The sequence below is a fragment of the Amphiprion ocellaris genome, chromosome 2 (genome assembly GCF_022539595.1).
Source record: "Amphiprion ocellaris isolate individual 3 ecotype Okinawa chromosome 2, ASM2253959v1, whole genome shotgun sequence".
NCBI lineage: Eukaryota > Metazoa > Chordata > Actinopteri > Pomacentridae > Amphiprion > Amphiprion ocellaris.
In genome coordinates, this window is record NC_072767.1 from 21,104,942 (window position 1) to 21,123,961 (window position 19,020).

Below are 19,020 nucleotides of genomic sequence, written 5' to 3' on the forward strand. Positions count from 1 at the left end.
AATCAGCATATTTAAATGAAATCTACAACATAATATGACTTTGGACTCACAAATTGCTTTCTATGTTTCCATGCAATAACACAGATAGTGTTGTCGTCTTGAATAAGAGGGCATTTCAGGACTAATACTCCATTCAGTTCAATTTATAGGCTGCTAAAATTGATGAAATATTCCTCGGAGGCTGACAGAGGAACAGGATATTAATAAAACTGTTTGGTGAATTATTATCCCTCCTTTCGTTCTTTTATCATCATCTTTTCTTTATCACTGTGAAATAGCCTGATCCCCACGTCCCAGACAAGAGATCAAATAAATTGCCTACGTTCCTTCTCCATTGCAAACTGCGTGACGTGATAAATTTAGCTTGTCGGAGGGCTGAGCACAAAAACACAGTGGGTATAATTCGCTGAAGGCCGTTTTCAAATGATTTCAGCTTCATTTATTTTGTGTGCATGCATGGGCAGTTTATTGGAGCGACAGGGAAGACAAGGTGACGTAACAAAGACTGAGAAACAGACTGAGATCCAGATGGAATCCGTCCTCTTCGTCTGTTCAGTTGCTTTTTTCTAAGAATCATTCATCCAAGACCAACAAAATTAGCTTTTTTTTTTTTTTTTTATTAAATCAATGCTCTAATGTTTAAGCACATTTTTGAAATTATTTTAAATTAACACTAAATAATTTCTTATGTTTTATATATGTTGAAAAAGTAGTCCATGCATTTGTTACTTCTAGGCCAGACTGTATCAGGATGTCCTAGTGACTCCCTGAAAAGCAGCAGTTCTGACAGGAACCAGTTAGAGGGATCATATTTCTCCCAGATTAGATTCTCTTCATTCTCTCTCTATTAAATCCAGAATAGAATTTAAAATCTCATATATCAAAATCATGTACAAAGCCCTGAATGACCAAGCTCCATCGTATCTTAAAGATCTCACAGTACCATATTATCCTAACAGAGCCCCTCGCTCTGCAGGTTTACTTTCTAGACTCTCCAGAAGTTTAACAGGAGGCCAAACCTTCAGTTATCAGCTCCTCTGTTGAGGAATCAGCTCCCAGTTTGGGCTCAGAAGGCAAACACCCTCTCTACCTTTAGATTAGGCCTAAAATCTTCCTCTTTGATAGAGCTTATAGGGTTCTTGCCAAGTCTGCCATGACTTACATTAGCTTAAATAAGAAATGTCACACTTTGCTGGGTCATTGGTGAACTTAATATTGTATACATTATGAAGAATAATAGTTTTTACAAACATGTTTAAGTTCTCAGTTCTCCACCCTAAATAGAAAATCTTTCTAGGAATGACACTGAGGTATCTCCTTAGAAGGACCTGTAGTTTTGATGACATTTCATAGGTTGACCTCAGCTCAGAAGACCCCAAAGTATCCTTTAATTATGCTGCTAGAGGCCCAGACTGCTGCAGACTTCCCATGATGCACTGAGCACCTCTCCTGTACTCTACTCTCTCCATGCATCGATGCATTTATATGCCACTACTGCACATCATTATCTTTATGTCTTCTCTCTTCTGTAGTTTGTGTTTTTCCCTTTGGCAGGTTCCTGTGGCTACGGAGCTACACAAACTTCACCAAATCCCCCAGAGTTTACTGGTCCCTTGTTTGTTGTTTGTCTAATTTCTATTTTGCGATCCTGTTCTTTCTCCTCTTTACCTTCACTAACTGGTTGAAGGTAGATGGCCAACTCCCTGAGCCTGGTCCTGCCGGAATTATTTCTTGCAATGTTACCAAAGAGCTGCACAAAAGGAATATTTGGACTGCTTTGTTTTGTAAGGTCTTGACTTTACTATGTGAAGTGCCCTGAGACGACTTATAAATATATATTAACAAAACAAAACTACAACACTGAAATAAATAAATATAAACCTTCAAAGCTAACATTCACTCACTTATACAATATAAACTAATGACGATCTCAAACAATAAATTGATTATTTAGTTAACAGAATGCTAATTAGCAGCAATTTGACAATTTACTGATAATTTATTTACTGAAGTCTATTTTGGAGCAAATATGCCATATTTCCGTCTTTTAGACTGAAACAAGCAATTTGAATATTTGAATTTGAGCTTTGGGATGCTGTGATTGCTATTTTGTACCAGTCTCCAACATTTTACAGAACAAAAGACTCACTGAATAGTTGAGAAAATTGTCTGTAATTAATAGATAATGTAAGCAAGCCTTAATTATTGGTGTCCATTTAAAACAGACGACATTCTGGCAATTGTTGAACTATTTGAAAACTAATGTTTACAATTAACGTCTCCAAATTACCTATAACAGAAGAGTGGATTACTGCCAAGATATGAGGGCTATTTAGAGAAAAACTTTTTTTTAAAAAAGAAATTATGACTACAGATTCTTTTCATTGATACAGATTTCACTGATTGGAATTTGTATCAATCCTTACAATTTCAGCTCCTTCTGAGACAAAACAAGACATTTGAACACATCATTTTGGGCTCTGGGAACTTTGCTCTGTCATGGGTATTTCTCAATATGTTCTGCAAAATGTAGAGAAAAATATAAAGGCATTAAAACAAGCACCTCTATTTGAGCAGGTTAATTTTATTGCTTTTTATGAGCAGGCCTTGGTAAATAAAAAGAAAAGTGTTCCGTGAGTTTTGTTTTCAAGAGATCAAGATCTGTGAGCTCAATAAAAGTTACTGTATGCCTTCTTTTTCAAATGCGGGGAACAATTGCTCTGTAGCAGGAAGACTATGTGTGAGCTCAAAGCACTGCCAGCTGATAGACTGACAGTCAAAGTGCAAGAGGTCACAGTTGAAATAATCCCAATGTGGCACTGGAGAAGAGTCACTGTTGCTGTGGAAACAAGCATCACTCCTTCTGAATAGCAAGAAAAGAGAAAACAGAGGGAGGAGGAAGATTACAGTGTCTGTTAAGACCGATATAGAAACAGCGGAGGGAGAGGAGATAGAGGTCATTAAGAAAAAAAAAAGGGAAGAATGAATGAGAACAGCTGAGAGGAACAAGGGAGGGAGAAAGTGTTGAACTGTTGCTGGCTAAAAATTTCCCCTCAGCTTCCAAGCTCTCTAATTGGAGGATGAACAGCTGTTGAGTTTGACCCACACTCGCTGTAAATACAAGCTCAACACTGAGAGCGGAAGAGCGAGAGAGTGTCGTAGAATGACAGAAGAGGAGATCGAGGCTGAAAGACATGAGAAAACCTGACAGGGGGGAGACAGCAGGAGAGGGAAAAACACATGAAGAAACAAGAGCAGTGGTGGGCTACTGAAACAAGCCCTGCCAACAACAATACAAGTGTTATCATTTGGTTTTGTCTTTAAAACAGGGGTGTCCATCATGCGGCCACCAGCCCTCCAGAGGGTCTAATCCGGCTCGCAGTACACCTTTGCAGAGTAAAATTTACAGAGAAGACTAACAGCAAATTGTAAATTTGTAAAGCTATAAATTGAAAATAATTTCGAGACCATGACAAGTTGTTTTGATCATGAAGTAAAATACTAGATTGTTCATTGGTCTTTTGTCATTTTGTGTCTCATTTTTATTTAATAATATTTATTATTTTGTCTTGTTTTTGTAGTTTTTTTGGCTTTTGTCTGACTATTGCCGTTTGTCTCATGCCTTTTTTTGTCATTTTGTGTTTCCTTTTTGTCTCACTTGTGTTTTTTTTCTCATTTTTTTTCATTTTGCGTTTCACTTTATTCATTGTTTTGAGCATCGTTTTATGTCATTTTGTGTTTTTTTTGTCTCACTTGTGTCGTCTGTTTTGTTGTTTTGTTTCTCGCTTTTGGGATTTTTTGTCTCATTTGTATCACTTATGTAATCTTTTGTACAGTTTTTGTCATTTGTCAATATTTTGTCACTTTGTAACTTTTTTGTCTTTTTTTGTTTTGTTTCATGTCGTTTGTCTCATTTTCTGTCATTTTGTTTCTTGTTTTTGTCATTTTGTGTCTCATTTTTGTAATATTTTGTCTTGTTTTTTTAATCTTTTTTTGTCTGACTTCTGTCGTTTTGATCATAAAGTAAAATATCATATCAATCAGTTCCAGATACCTGTGACTAAATGCTTTGCGCCTTTGTAAATACTCTGGAGCCTGTGATCTGTAAGATGTAATGTGTAAAAGATAAACTGGAGCATAATGTTGTTGAAATTGAATTTATTTTTCTTAACAAATTTCAGCTTGTTCATAATGTTTTGTAAAAAGATAATTCCTTAAATGTGAACATTTTCACACTAAAACAAAGGAAAAATTTGGAGTCATTATTTGGAGGTTATTACACAATAATTTCACTGGCTCGGCCCACTTGAGATCAAATTGGGCTGAATGTAGCCCCTGAACAAAAAATGAGTTTGACATCCCTGCCTTAAAAGGACCTGCATGAGCCTTTTCTGATCTGACAGCTTTACCACAATAGAGTCGTGATTGAGGCACATGATTCATTCATGCTGTCTGATTTCATTGGGTTTAAACACATAACACTACTAAGGAACAGTTCAACATTTTGCAAAATATGATTTAAGACTTTCTATACAAGATATTACATTGACACCACTCTTAAAAGCTACAAACTCTTGAGCTTTGCATGGCATAAAGATGACATGTTCAAAGTAGGACCCTTGACTTCCATGCGTTGTGTTGTCACTGTGATGTTCCCAGGATGAGAGAGAGTCACAAGAGCTCCTTGTCAGGCACAAAAACACAAGTCAGTATGAACATTTCAGCAAAGCAACCGGTGCTGTTGTTTCTCTGGGGAGGACAGTGTCACAGGAAAACAAGTTGCCAGTCTGTGCTAAAACTTTGAAAACCAACAGCGAGAACCAAGACTATCTGAAATGCAGATAAAATAGATACAGTACTGTGCAACATTCGACAAAGCTGTCAGTGATGTGAGCTGGCTGTGATGGAGCCTCTACACTGAGGTAAATGAAACCAGTACAGTGTTCAGTAGTCATAATATTACAGTGAGAGAAGAAGACTGTGAGCCTGAAGGCATCAGTGGATGTCAGGGAGTCTGTCCTCCTCCGTCCCAAATCAATTCCCCAAAAAAATGCTTGTTGCATTGTTTGGTTTATGTTTTTTTTTTTCTTTGTGAAAGTGCTCGCATTGAAGAAAATTGCATGCTAATGCAAAGAAAGTATTATTACCACGAAGAAAAATATTCAATTAAAAAGCAGTCTCAGTAATTTTCAGTTTTCAGCAGATGACTTGAATGACTATCTGGAAGGAATTTGATATTACTTTGTAGGAAGGTGCACCTGAACAGAAAAAAAAGCTTTTTGCTCTGAGTGTGGTGCTGATTCACATGGTGAAACAAATTAGTCACGTTGCCTCATGTGGTGGCAACAATTGGAAGACACTCTCAGCAGAGTGCCTGTTTTTGCTCAACATAATAATATATCTATAATATCTGCACAAATTGGACAGCAAAGTGATAATCATGATTGTTATGATCAATACTGAGAACACATTTAACCTATGAATCACAACTAGAATAACATTTAAAATAAAATTCCCTTCACCTGAATTCAGAGCAGCTCCTACACACAAAATCTACATAAAATTGTACACAAAATCACCTCACTTCCTGAACATTTGCTTACTGATAGACACTACAATTGAAGGATGTTCCCCAAACGCCTCACATGCAGGCCACAGTAGACACTAGCAAGCAGTTGTAGCACCATGAACACAAGTTTCTTCTTGTGTCTCCACTCAGTTACTGCAACTCAGACATTTTTGTGTGACCTAAAACGACCAAGTTCAAAAGCAAGAAATTTTGTGTAGATGCATTGTTTTCTAGAAGTGAAGGATTTTAAACATCAGCACCATTGTCAGCCATGTTCATTTCATCGTGAGAAGCCCAAATCATCAAAGTCTACAGCGGATGCACACAATAGTAGGTGATGAAATGACATATTGTGCAGTCCTGATACGTGGTTTTGTAATTACAGCTATGTGAGCCTGTTAATCACACATTCTGCAAATGGTGACAGCACGTCTATCATCTTGATTTAGTCAGAGCTGTCTGAACAAGATAAATCTTAATAATAATAATAATAATAATAATAATAATAATAATAATAATAATAATAATAATAATACAGTAAGTCTTTTTACAACAGCAATTAATATATGTTAGGCTCTTTTAGCTCACTGAACTTCAGGATTTCATTCAGATAATATATAATAAAATACAGCATGTTGAAGCAAAACTTTAAATTCAAGAGTGTTTACTCAACTAATTGCAATAAAGAGAGAGAATGAAGTTTAAAGGTTAAATTATAGCTATAACCTCAGATGGATGTGGAATGTCTTAATGAGACTGGTGTGTGCACAGGCAAACTTTCTTTCAAACACTCGAAAATAGATTTTAATTAACAGAGCAAAAGGTTGGTGAACGGCTCGGAGCACCTCACAGTGTATATGCACTAGAATAATGTAGAAACACTTACATAAATATGCAGAGTCACATACAAATGGTGGGTTGAATTCAAGCACATTCATGCAGACCAACACACACACATGCAGAGATGGAGAGTCAGAGCCGATCAGATCGGAGCTGGTTATCTGTGATCTGCATGTAAATGAGGTCATTAGGTCTGTGGGCCGGAGACACTTTATTTAATCTGTCCACCCGTCCGCACGCCACAGTCCAATAACGCACACAAACACTCTATAAGCCTACAGTCAAACACACTCCTGCGCATGCTAAGTCCTAATCACCTGCACACACACATCCTTGCTGTACTCAAACACAACAAACTAATCCAATCCAAATGCCAGCTTCATGATGGGACAAATCATTAACTCAAACAGTCACCGGCATATCTGCTCACACTTATACCACTCACATCTAATCCTGGCTAAGCATTACCAGCTCAACCAAATCCCCTCTCCTGGAGCTAAAATCCAGTAAGAATGTCCTACCTCAACACTCTTAACCTCAGCGATTCAGGGAATGCTTTACTGAAACGTACTCCTATAAACCCACAGGATTTACTCTTCATGGATAAATGTATGCACACAAGTCAACAAAAAAGTACGACTTCTTGTTTTTCTGTTTTCTTGTAATCATTCGGACAAACACCACATGTTGAGAGACTTCACAAAATCCACCTGTCAGTAGCTGCACCCATTTGTCTTCTTAACTTTATGAATATCATTTTGTATGGTTTCAGGCAAAAAGGCATGGTCTTTATTAAAGAAATAAGACAATTAAAAAACATAATATATATACTGTCATTCAAAAGATTGGGGTCACCCAGACAATTTTATTCATTTTCACTTTTATTCATGTGCTAACATAATTGCACAAGGGTTTTCTTATCATCAATTAGCCTTTGAACACCATTAGCTAACACAATGTAGCATTAGAACACAGGACTGATGGTTGCTGGAAATGTTCCTCTGTACCCCTATGGAGAAAAAATCAGCTGTTTCCAGCTAGAACAGTCATTTACCACATTAACAATGTCTAGACTGTATTTCTGATTAATTCAGTGTTATCTTCACTGAAAGTGTTAACTGCTTTTCTTTCAAAAATAAGGACATTTCTAAGTGACCCTAAGCTTTTGAATAGTAGTGTATATAGATATACCTGTATATAGACAAAATATCAACTTTTTGATGGTCCATTAACTACTCTTCTGCAACATGCCTTTCTGTCAGAAAGCTATACTAAATGCAAACTGAAAATTGCAATATTTAATCAACATTTTATCCTACATGTTTCATCAAAACAATTGCTGGATTCTGTAAAAAATGAAGAGAATTCTGTGATAGTCCTGCAACCAGCAAAGTATCAATGACTCAGCTGTAACCAACAGTTGTGAGACAAAAATGTATTGTTGTGGCTGAACTGGGCTGAACGATATACTGTGTTTAGAGCACACAGAAGACAAGCATGGAAGCAAAATAAAAATGTGAGAAGTAAAATATCTACAGCGTGCAAAGTCCACAGTTTTTTCATTATTGGTAACACTTGTGGGCACTTCTACAACAACATGTGCAACATTTTTCCAAATGCCAACAATTTTTGCAAAATAAACAGCCCCAAAAAATGTTAATTTATGGCATTATGACTTTGTAATGTTGTACAAATTACATTTTTGAGTTGCTCTGCTTCTAGCCGTTGTTGTGCTAGTTTTAAGTTTTAAAAAAAATAGGCCCATCGTGAGTAGAAATGTGAAGAAACAAAAAATGCACTGAAACTGGAGTGTAGAGAGTTAAAGTACAAGAGCAGAAAAAACTTGCTAGCTTTCTAAGAAATATTATTTTTAATGATTTGGGGAAATACATTAACTCTTTTTCCTTCTAAGAATGATATGAGAAGATCAATGCAACTCTCATGTCAGGGTATAAAAACACTAATGCGGTTCTCAAATTAATGAGTTTTTGTCACTTGTTATCATCATCATGCTTTGATTATCTATGGACAAACAACAGTTTACCCATCAGCCAGCCACTTCCATGCAGCTTTGAACCGGTTGCCTGGCAACCTGCTGTTGACCAAGAAACAGAACAACCCACGTGACTCATCCTTTACATTTTTGTTTGTGTATACAATGAATAAAGAAAGTCAGCTAATTACAGCTTTGCTTTGAACACAGCCGTTTTAACTCTTGTACTCCTCTTCGCCAGTGTTTTGCTATGTTAAGTTAAGCTAGTCAACACTGAACATTTATTAAAGTCTTTACAATTTTCATGTCTAAATCTCTCATTTTTTCAAAGCTTGTAGCTGTACATGGAAAACCTAAATACACTGCTAAGTCTTACACACATGTTTTGGTGTTGATCTGTACTAATTATTGTACAATTTAATAACCTCTAGATGTATTTATCTACAAAATTCTAAATCCCATTTTGTTCTATCCTTCTCCACATTAAAGGGAAACTGTGATACAGAAGAGTGTTGCCTGGAGCTAGTAAGAAGTTCACATCTGCTACACTGTATTGTGCTCTGGTGTGTGATCATAAAGTTTCTGAGGTGCCTGACAGGTGACACCACACTCCACCCCTGACATAAACTACTTTTGATCTCACAAAGTTGTGTGTTTACTTGTGGAGTATGGAGAAAATTCTCATCTGCTTGATGTGGTTTTTATTCTCACTTATTTCTCCTTAGAAACAGTTTCTACTGTTATTATTATGAAAACATGCACTCACCCCGACACCCTTTTCCAAACCTCCTCCTCACTTGGTGTTCCTGATAACTCCACTCCACTGTAGTCGCCACCTTTAACACCTGAAGCAGTGGGACGTGTTGATTCGTCCCCTGCAATCACATCTGAGAACGTTAGACAAGCTCACTCCTCAAGGGTGTTTGAGATCCTCCAGCAACATTCTGGCCTCACATTTTTTTACTTTCTGACAGCACTGGATGCATATTTAATACGCACAGATTCTTAAGAAAAGGGTTAGAGGTCAAAGTTAGTAGTGAGAGAGACGATGAAACAAAACTGAATAACATGAAGACATAAAGTGGAAACAGCGGTGAGGTAACTGAATGAAAGAAAGAACAAATTCAGATAAAGCACACAATGTTCAAACTGACATTGAGAGTGAAAGATAAAGATGGAGAGAGACTGAGTAATGCACACCCACACCGTGAGCTATGGACCGAGCAAAAAACACCCACAGTCACTGCAAAGTGAACCTGCATATCTATACGGTGAAATGTACAGGTGATAAACATGAGCTGCTCGAATGCAGCGTCCTACAGATGAAGGCAACTGATTTGCAAAAAGCAATTTACATTTAGTGCAAATGCAGATGGAGTGGTGGTAATGGTGTGGAGCAAAAATGGGTTTAAAGGGGATGTGATTAACAGCGGAGCATAGAGTTTGTGTTGCACACATCAGCTGATTTTTTTCTGTATTTAGCTACAACCAGGACCTTACCTTGAACTTTACAAAGCGGTTTACATGTTTCAATATAAGATTAGGACATTTGTGCAGGATTTGTTGTGCTGAGGTGTAAAAGGTCACGCAAATCATGTTCAGATACTAGCACCTGTAGGTTTAAAGACCACATCTGTCCACATATTTAATAACCTGTGAGCCAGAGACGAAAAACCAGAAGAGAATGGAAAAACGATGGGAGCTACAGAGCTAGCAAAGAGAAACTTCATGCAAAAGAGTCGTGGTGGAGGAGGAGAGAGCCAGCCAGAGCAGAGAGAAGCTGTCAAAACACTGGGAGACTGAAACATTGCAGAAAAAGTGAGAACAAGGTATATCGTTCTGCATCCTCTGTCCTGCCTCGCAGCCTCAACTACATAGTGTGCCAATTTTGTTTCCTGAAATCGCTTGAATGCCTCGCAATTGTTTTGTGATCCTCACTCTTTCAAAAATAAATCTGTCGCTGTCTCTCTGAGTCAGGTATTTTTTCCATCTGTTCCTCAGTGTTTATGTCTCTTTTTCTGTCTGTGCAGTTCAACTGAAGTACATTTGTGTCAGTTTAAATGCGATAAACATGATTGGATCTCTCTCCATCCTGTACTCTAATGAGGGGCTGACGCTTCACAGCAACGTGGATGAAATGTTCAGCAGTGACATGTGCTGTCAAAAGTTGTTTGATGTCTGGTTTACACAAACTATTATGTAACCGGTGAGATATTTTGGGGACGTGATGACTTACACTGTTGGGAGACACAGTGAGAACACTCCTGCTCTTCCTCATCTTGCCTTGAGTATCTCCCGTGCTGTCCAGCCACAGCAGCTTCACACGCAAACCTAGAACAGATATAAAAAATGGCTTTATCATGTTTTATCCTTCTCTTTAGAAAAAGTTGAAACATAAACTGTTTACAGTGAGAATAGGGATCATAAAGAGTAACCCAGATGTGGTTTCCGGACAATCATTGCAACATCTTCACCTTTAAACTAAGAAACTAACTGGTGTAACCCTTTAACAACATCTACACCTCAAACTAGATATTCTTCAGCTCAAGTACTGCAGTCCTTCCAATAATTTTTGTCACACCTGTACACAAATACAGACGCAGCTCCCGATACAACATGGAATTTGTGCCTTTCTCACTCATTTTTGTGTAGTTTTCTATGAGAAAGAGCAAAGCAAAGCAGTAAAAAAGAAAACAGATTTGCCCTCCATATTGCTCCTTCGAGAGACATACATCAGCACAATAACACTGTTGTACGACACACAGAACCCCCCATGGTACATGGTAATGCAAGAGATATTCTTAAAAGACCCCATAAAAATAACTGACTGATAGAGAGGCTGGCTTGCTGCCCAGGCAACATGATCGTTCCCATGTTGAACTCATTTTTGTTTTATTTCGCTTTGCTACAGCTCCTGAATGCCAGCAAAATATGGTATGTCAGTTATCTCAGTTTGATTGGTGATGCTACATTGGTAGCTTGAGGGCAATTAGATCTGTGCTGCCAATGTATGAGTAAGTACAGACAGAAAATGTCATATAATTATGATTTTTATTTATAAACCACTTTTAAAAAATGTTGCGCATGGCAACAAATTAAAACCAGTCAAATGGAAAAGTGGTGGCTAATGGAAAACATGAACTGGACCAATTAAAAAAAATGGAAAAACAAACCCCTCTACCATTGGATAAAAGAGGCAGGCCAACAATTTGGCTAAAATATATCAAATAAAGCAGTTATTAAAGTAGTCATGGTGACCTAACCAGTCCTACTTCATTGGGCAGATTGTTTCAGAGGCTCAAGATTCCAAGACTCTAAGTACAGCAAAGGCAACAAGAAAAGCACAGGCTCCGCCAAGGCTGCTCAGCTGACGTATCATTTCCAACGAATGAAATCTTTAATAAAAAATGACCTTGCGCTGAGCACAGGCATGTGTTATGCATGTGCATGTTATGTAAACACAAGACAAAAGCTTAAAGGAAAGTTTTATGTGGAAGTTGTGCGGTCCTTGAATGCTGTGTGTCCCTGCGTGTGATCTCACAGTACCGTGATGTGCATGTCCTTTCTGGGCTTGTTTGCATGTGTTAACCTTCCCAGTTCCCTAAGTGATCCTGACACTGAAAGGTGTATCTCAGGGCACAAATAGAAAACAAAGAGCAGCTCAGAGCCAGAGTTCCAACAAATGTGTTAATATTCTCTGAATTTTTCTACAGAACTGTGTGATGACCTTCCACCTGGACACCAGGTGTCCCTGCCTTCTCTTTCCAGAGCTGAGTGAGGGTCATCAGCTGATTGAAACGCACCTGGGACCCCGTGGCTCAACTGAATAAAACCTCCCTCACTTCCAGTCAAGTTCTCTCTCTGACAGGAGCTGCTTCCTCCAGGAGCATCAGCAACAGGGTTTTTGAGTTTCTGTTTGGGGTCTTTAATGCACAGTTTTGGGAATTTTGTGTTAAAATAAAACCATTTTAGTTACCACACAGGTGTTGACTCCCTGTTTCGTTGCAGCTTTTGAGCCAAGCTGTAACACCTGTATGTAGTTTGGATGTAAAGACATTCATCAACTGCAAACAGAAGTGAAATATTATGTTAAAATTATCAGCTGCCTGACTGGTGCACAAATTACACTGTCAAATGGTTGACAGGTGAAATGACAAAATAAGATGTACTTTAGCATCCTGTTGTGGCAGCAAAACATAAATTGCAGCTCCGATGTGCTGTATTCAGCATAAAATATGTGTCAATCAATACATACACACAAACACCTGCAAAACCACAGCAATGAAAGCTGCAGAGTAAAGGGAATGGAGAGAAAAGAAAACAAGAATAACAATAAAAAACACTGGGTTTTCATGCAAATATTACTCCTTTTACCCAATGTAACAATTAGTAATTATGTAGGCTGCTTGGAAAATGGTGTAATTAAAACTCTGGGAAAGCTGAAACAGTTGATTAAACTCAATTAATGAACCTCATCAACAGAAAAATCTGGTTTTCATTACATTTTCTATTATTAAAATCTATACAACACCACCGGCATTTTGAATTGTTCTTAGTAACAAGGCCTCTGTTTTGCCGCAACCATGTCATGAAGGAACTATAAGAATGTGAAGAAATCCCATGTTAAAAAAATTATTGTCTATACAGTGCACAAACAATATCACAGCACATCAATTAACATTCAGTTATATTAAGTGACATTCTGTGGGTGAGTCCAAGTTTATGCACATTCTCATAAATAGAAATAAAATGTATATGCCCTCTCTCTCAATCCTTAAAAGTATTCCTAAATAAGAATAAAAATAGCAACAATAAAAATATTCACAAATAACACTGAGTATGTAAAAAGCCAGCTGTTCAGTAGTTAGTTGTCAATATTAGTTTGGTTTTAAACACCTCCTGACCCATCGAGTACCAAGTCTTAAATTCAGATGCAGCTTGAATGCTTAACACTATTTCCAACACAGAAACTAGCAACTCTGACATGACATGAACATGGAATCAGGTTGAAATCAGGTGGCGTTAAGTCATCCAAACCTAATGAACTAATTAGAATGAAGACCAATGATAGACATGTAACATTCTCCTCTAATTAGGTAAAATAAGTGGAAACAACTGTGTGGGTGTATTATAGCTGTTGTGTGCAGCTGTTTTGTGCAAAAATAATGAAAACATTCAGTGGTTCTAACTTCTTTGTTATGCATATTTGCTGTTCTTGTCAAAGACAAAATGATTAATCAACAAATGAATCTGTAATTAAAATAATAAAATGAAATGAGTAATAAATGCAGATCTTGATTTTGGATTTATCAGCAGCAATTTGAGAGGCTGAGTTAATGTAATATTGAACTCCATACAGAGCAACTTGTTGTGCTTTGGAAATCTATGACTAGCTACCAACTATAGATTTGTGACAAAGGATAAGCTTGAATGCTTCAGGCTCTGCAATGCTGTCGGGGTGTCAATATAAGTCGGCGGCAATTTGCCGGCATGGTTTGGCTCCACTCGACCTCCTCTGGGTGGGTGGTCACTGCAAATCAACACAAAGCTGTTCTTTGTTCTGAGGGATCACCTTTATTCTATGACATGGGAAATGGTCTGCAGTCGCATAGCACCTTTCTATCTTATCGGTACTCAGAGTGCTTTACGATGTATGTCGCATTCACACATACATTTACACACCAATGGCGACAGAGCTTCCATGTAAGGTGCCTGCCTGGGGCTGAGGATTGAACCACCAACCATTCCATTAGTGGACAATTCGCTGTACCACCTGAGTGGCCCGCCTTTCTACCTTGACGGGATCAGTCTCTTCCTGGATGATATCCATAGGGTACTAGAGGGTCACTGAATGGTTTGATGAAAATTATGTGAATCCTATGTTGTGGCATTTGTAGACCAGATCTAAAGACATTTGAACACCCATGGTAGATTTTTGACCAACGTGTTGGACAGCGTTAACCATGATCACTACAACATCAAATGAGAGAATTTCTGATAAAAGTATTGTGGTTTGGGCACCCAGGTAGCTCAACTGTTCGAGCAGGCAACCCATAAACAGGGGCTATAGTCCCTGATGCAGCAGCCATGGTTTGATTCCAGCTCACAGCCCTTTGCTCCAGGTCTTCCCTCCCATTCTTCTCCCTACTTTCCTATCTGTCTCTCTACACTAACCTGTCAAATAAGGCCAGAAAAAAAAGTGTGAAGGTTTAACAGTTCAGGTAGAAATGCTTTAAGCTTTTTAGCTGCACAGAGTTGGAACATTTTACAGAAAACTTTAAAGCTTGGTGCAGCCGTATCTGTCGACCAGTTCAAATCCATGATCATTCACTATACTGCTTCTGAATGTGACTGTTTTTAACTGTGCTCCTTTCTTTGTTGTCTCCTTGGCTGTAGCCTTGTTATTCGGTTGGCTGTACTCTCAACATTAATGTAAATGAAGGCTTGGCTTCAATGATTCCTTGAGATTGAAAGAAAGAAAGTAAGTTAGTTAAGTAAGCCCCATAATCTGCACTTTTGACATTATTATTCCCCATTTCAGCAAAGGACCAAACAGCCTCAATGGCAACGTTAACTCAGAGTTCATCAAAACAGATAGTCATTACTGGACTCAACTGCAAGGTCTTACAAATTATAACAATGGAGTCTTTGCCGTTAAATCCTATTTGGCGAATTGGACACTGTTGATGACAATGTTTGTGTGGAGAAGACTGGTACTTACGGGGACATCGAGAGGACAGAAAGATGGTGCTTATTGTCCATTTAACCTGTCAGCATTTGTGTTCTACAAGTAGATTCATACAGATACAGTGGACTCTGGTGCAGGTACAGTTTTTTTCTTGAAAACTGGAACATGCACAAAAGGTCCAGGCTGCCCTAAACCAACCCACAAGTAAAATTCCCTACTGTCAAGACACACTGAAGCTGTGCAGTAGCCCAACACCTTACTAAGACACTAGATGTTGGCTCCTCCTTTGATTGGCCTGTATATTATAGATTTTGTACTCGCAAGTAGGTCAGCACTTTGAAGTAAATGATGTATGTAAGGTAACTTTCTAAAGAAATCATTGAACAACACAATGTGTTCTCGGTGGTATGGCAGCAAGGAAGAAAGACAGAGAATAACAACTTAAATGGAACACCTTACTGAAAACACTTTGTGAATCTTGAATAACTACTCCAGCTGTCTGCCTGAATGGGGTCATTGGTTATGAAAGACACAAATACACATACAGTACAACACAACAAACCGTACTGCCATCCATAAGTAGCCGACAACCTTGAATTAAACCATCAACACAAAACACATTGTTTTTAACTCACTCTAACAATATCATTTCAAATATATTATGTAATAAGATTACACAACCTTAATTTAAAAGCATTCTATAGTGCAAATTACACTCACACACACAGCTCATGTGTAAAGAAAAGGGTGAAAATTAACAGATGAACACATTAAAGCGAAGGAAACCTGTGAGCATGCATGTGAATCACACCATTTCCCTCACAGCACATACTAATCAGCGCCCATCATGTGTCCCTCTGCTCATCACCTGATGCTTTCAAATAATCTTTCCATCTTGTTAATCTTTTATGAGTTTTCCCTCCTTTGCCTCTGCAAATTATACTTTTTAAAAAAATCTTTCCTCTCAATAATGTGCTAATGACACAGCCTGCTAATAAAACCCGACGCAGCCTTAATGGTTCGACACACTTTAATTCCCCCCATGCTAATCATTCAAAAGCAGCAGCAAGATTGACTCGACAGCCATTGAGCCTCTCTGTAATGAGGCAATTCAGGCAGTCGTTAAAAGACCCTAAGACCTCATATGTTCCTCCTGTGACCCAGGATGATCTCTATTTTTTGTTCCAGTATATGGAGGGACGTGGCGATAACCTTCCACGAGGACAGAAATGAATACCAAGGGAGGTTTAGACAAGAAAACAAAAAGATGAATGAGAATTGGAAAAAGATTGTGTTTAGAAGAATAGGCAAAATTAGATGGGAAGGGTTTGGAGAATGAGATGAAGGCACAGAGAGCTACAAGCAAGCAGTCAAAGAGGATTTAATAAAATAAAGAAAAGAAGCCGGAGGTCACAGAAAGAGAGATTGAAGAATGAGGTGTGAAATTGGAAAGCAGAGGCAGAGACAGGAAGAGTCGGCTAAGACTAGATGAGATCCTTCTCTGTGAGAACAGTTTGACATTTTAGGAAGGACGCCTTTTCAATTTCTTGCCAATAGTTAATAAGAAGATTACTACCAAATTCATCACTGTATAGTAAATGTGTAGCTGATCAAGACAATAAGCTAGCTAAGCTTTAAGTAAAAGCGGAAAATATCTAACATGATTCTGTTCATAGGTTACAAAATTGGCTTATCATCAACCTCTAAACCTCTACAATCTACATACTGTATCTGGCTTGTTAAATCCATTCAAAAAAACAAATGCAAAAACAGTTTAGACAACAAAACATTTCAGGTTCTGTCCAAGACATAGACTGACATATTACCTTTCATGCAACAGCAGAGCTTATATAGATTAAACAAAAAGAGATAATATTTTAATTAATTTGCTATAGGAATGCTGGTAGGAGATTTTCAGTTGACCATAGCCAGCGGATCACAGCGGCTGCCAGTCTTAGCTACGTGCGAAGACTGGCAGCACCTTGCTGTGGGGATTGGACCAAGCTGCAACCTCCAGGACTGAGAGGTGAAATGAATGTGCAAGTCGCAAAAACAGCAGTTCTTCAAATGTCCACTTGAAGTCAAACCGTATAGACACTCAATTAAAATGCCAAATTTGACAGCAAAGATAAACATGTTTACAGCCTGGGCTGAAAACAGTTTTGGTCTCTAAAGCTCATTTCCCCATTCATGACAACTGCAAAAGAGGTGGATTTTCATATAACTCACTTGTTTGAACTTAAAATTATGCAAAAAAGGAGTGTCACAAGCAGTCCATGACCCAGAGATGTTAGCATGGCTCGCCTCAGCTCCACTCACACTTCACTTCTTTGCTGGTTTTTGGATTAGCTGGGAGTCAAGGGGAGTCAGGCACCGCCAAGGTGTTGATGACTGGAGCAACCACTGAGCTTTCTACAATTTCTACAATGTCTACAATTTCATTTAGCAGATTCTTTTATCCAAAACAATGTGCATCTGAGAGTAGATACAACACAGACAAGGATCTAGTCAGAAGAAAACAACCTGGATAAGAGCCATAAAACAAGTTTCAGGTGTGATTGTAAGACCTTGGTACCTACAAGCAGTGTGGGAGGTAATAGGATTTTTTTTCTTTTTCTTTTTGCAGTCTGTCAAGTCTTTCTTTAAAGATTGAGAGTTTTTTTGCAGATTGAACAGAGTTTGGTAACTCATTCCACCACCAGGGAACCACAGAGAAGAGTCTAACTATCCACCAGCCCTGTTGTGATGGTTGTATCAGGCGCCTTTTGTTGGTCGAACATAGTGAGCAAGAAGGAGTGTAGACCTGAATGAGAGAGTTCAGGTAAGTGGGAGCTGTTTTCATTGTAGTTTAGTACGCAACTTTCAGAGTTTTGAACTTTATGCGGGCAGCAACTGGCAGCCGGTGAAGTGATCTAAACAGCAGGATGATGTGCTTTAAACCACTCTGCAGGAAGCCCCTGGGTGATTTAAGGAGGGTTTACACTAAGATTTCCTGCTCTTAGTTCCAGCTACATGTTAGTTGTACCTACATAAAAGTGATAATTATCTTCCTTGGCATATTCACATTGTAATGAGAAAACTGGTTAGCATAGGGACTCTTGAAGATGCCACACTAAGGTGCACTTGAGCTACAGTGGTAATGTGCCACATTTGAGAGACTCTAACAGTGTTTTTCTCACAAGACTCGTAGCAGCATCTGCATGGAGATACCGGGGCAACTGAATATCTGTTTTGTCTGATTTATTTTAAAATTAGAAATGAAAGTTATGGAAATCAGAAACTTTGTCAGTTCAAGCAAAGGTTGTCAGCAATTGAGTGCGCCCACAAAGGTCAGTGCTGTTTGACTTTTGCAACCTGAGCAGACCTCACTCTGTTAGGCACACTGAGCTGAGCTGCTGCAACACACCACGTACCCAGTATTGTCACGCAACACAACATTTTTAGCTCAAAATAGACTAAATAATAAGTGTAGCAACACATACGATATCTAGTTTTGCTATTTACTCTTTTCAGACTGTTGGGTTGAGGTTCCTCACTTATATTTCTTGATGAGTCTCCCCTCAGCTGGTGAAGAAGTGACTCATTCATTGAACTCATACATTAGCAAAATCGGTATCGGGTTCCTTGCTGGGGCTTCTAAGTTTGTCCTGATCTCAAACTACAAATGCAGCAGCAAAGAGCTGTGAGCGTTCATGACAGCAGTAGCTTTGCCTTCCCTTATTGTCACTGACCTTGACAGCTGCTGTGTTTATATTAAAAACAATGGACACAGCAGCAACCGCTCATTGCCCTAAAGCAACTCCAGTGTATTTTCCAAAACTATTCCTCTATTAAGCGGTCATGTTGCTGTTTGGAGACTGCATATGTATCCAGTTACATAATAAATGGTAAAGGACGCTTCATGCCCTTGATGCAGATGGATCTTACAGC

At 38.4% G+C, this 19,020-nt stretch overlaps 1 protein-coding gene across 1 annotated transcript in view; it reads right to left on the reverse strand.

Moving 5' to 3' along the window:
- pde4ba (phosphodiesterase 4B, cAMP-specific a) overlaps window positions 1–19,020 on the reverse strand; it is a 204,834-nt gene that overhangs the window by 167,573 nt on the left and 18,241 nt on the right. Inside the window, exon 2 of the mRNA XM_055015852.1 lies at window positions 10,639–10,733. Within this exon, the coding sequence (XP_054871827.1) occupies window positions 10,639–10,680 (42 nt within the window). The 5' untranslated portion in view covers window positions 10,681–10,733. The remainder of the gene's footprint in view (window positions 1–10,638; window positions 10,734–19,020) is intronic.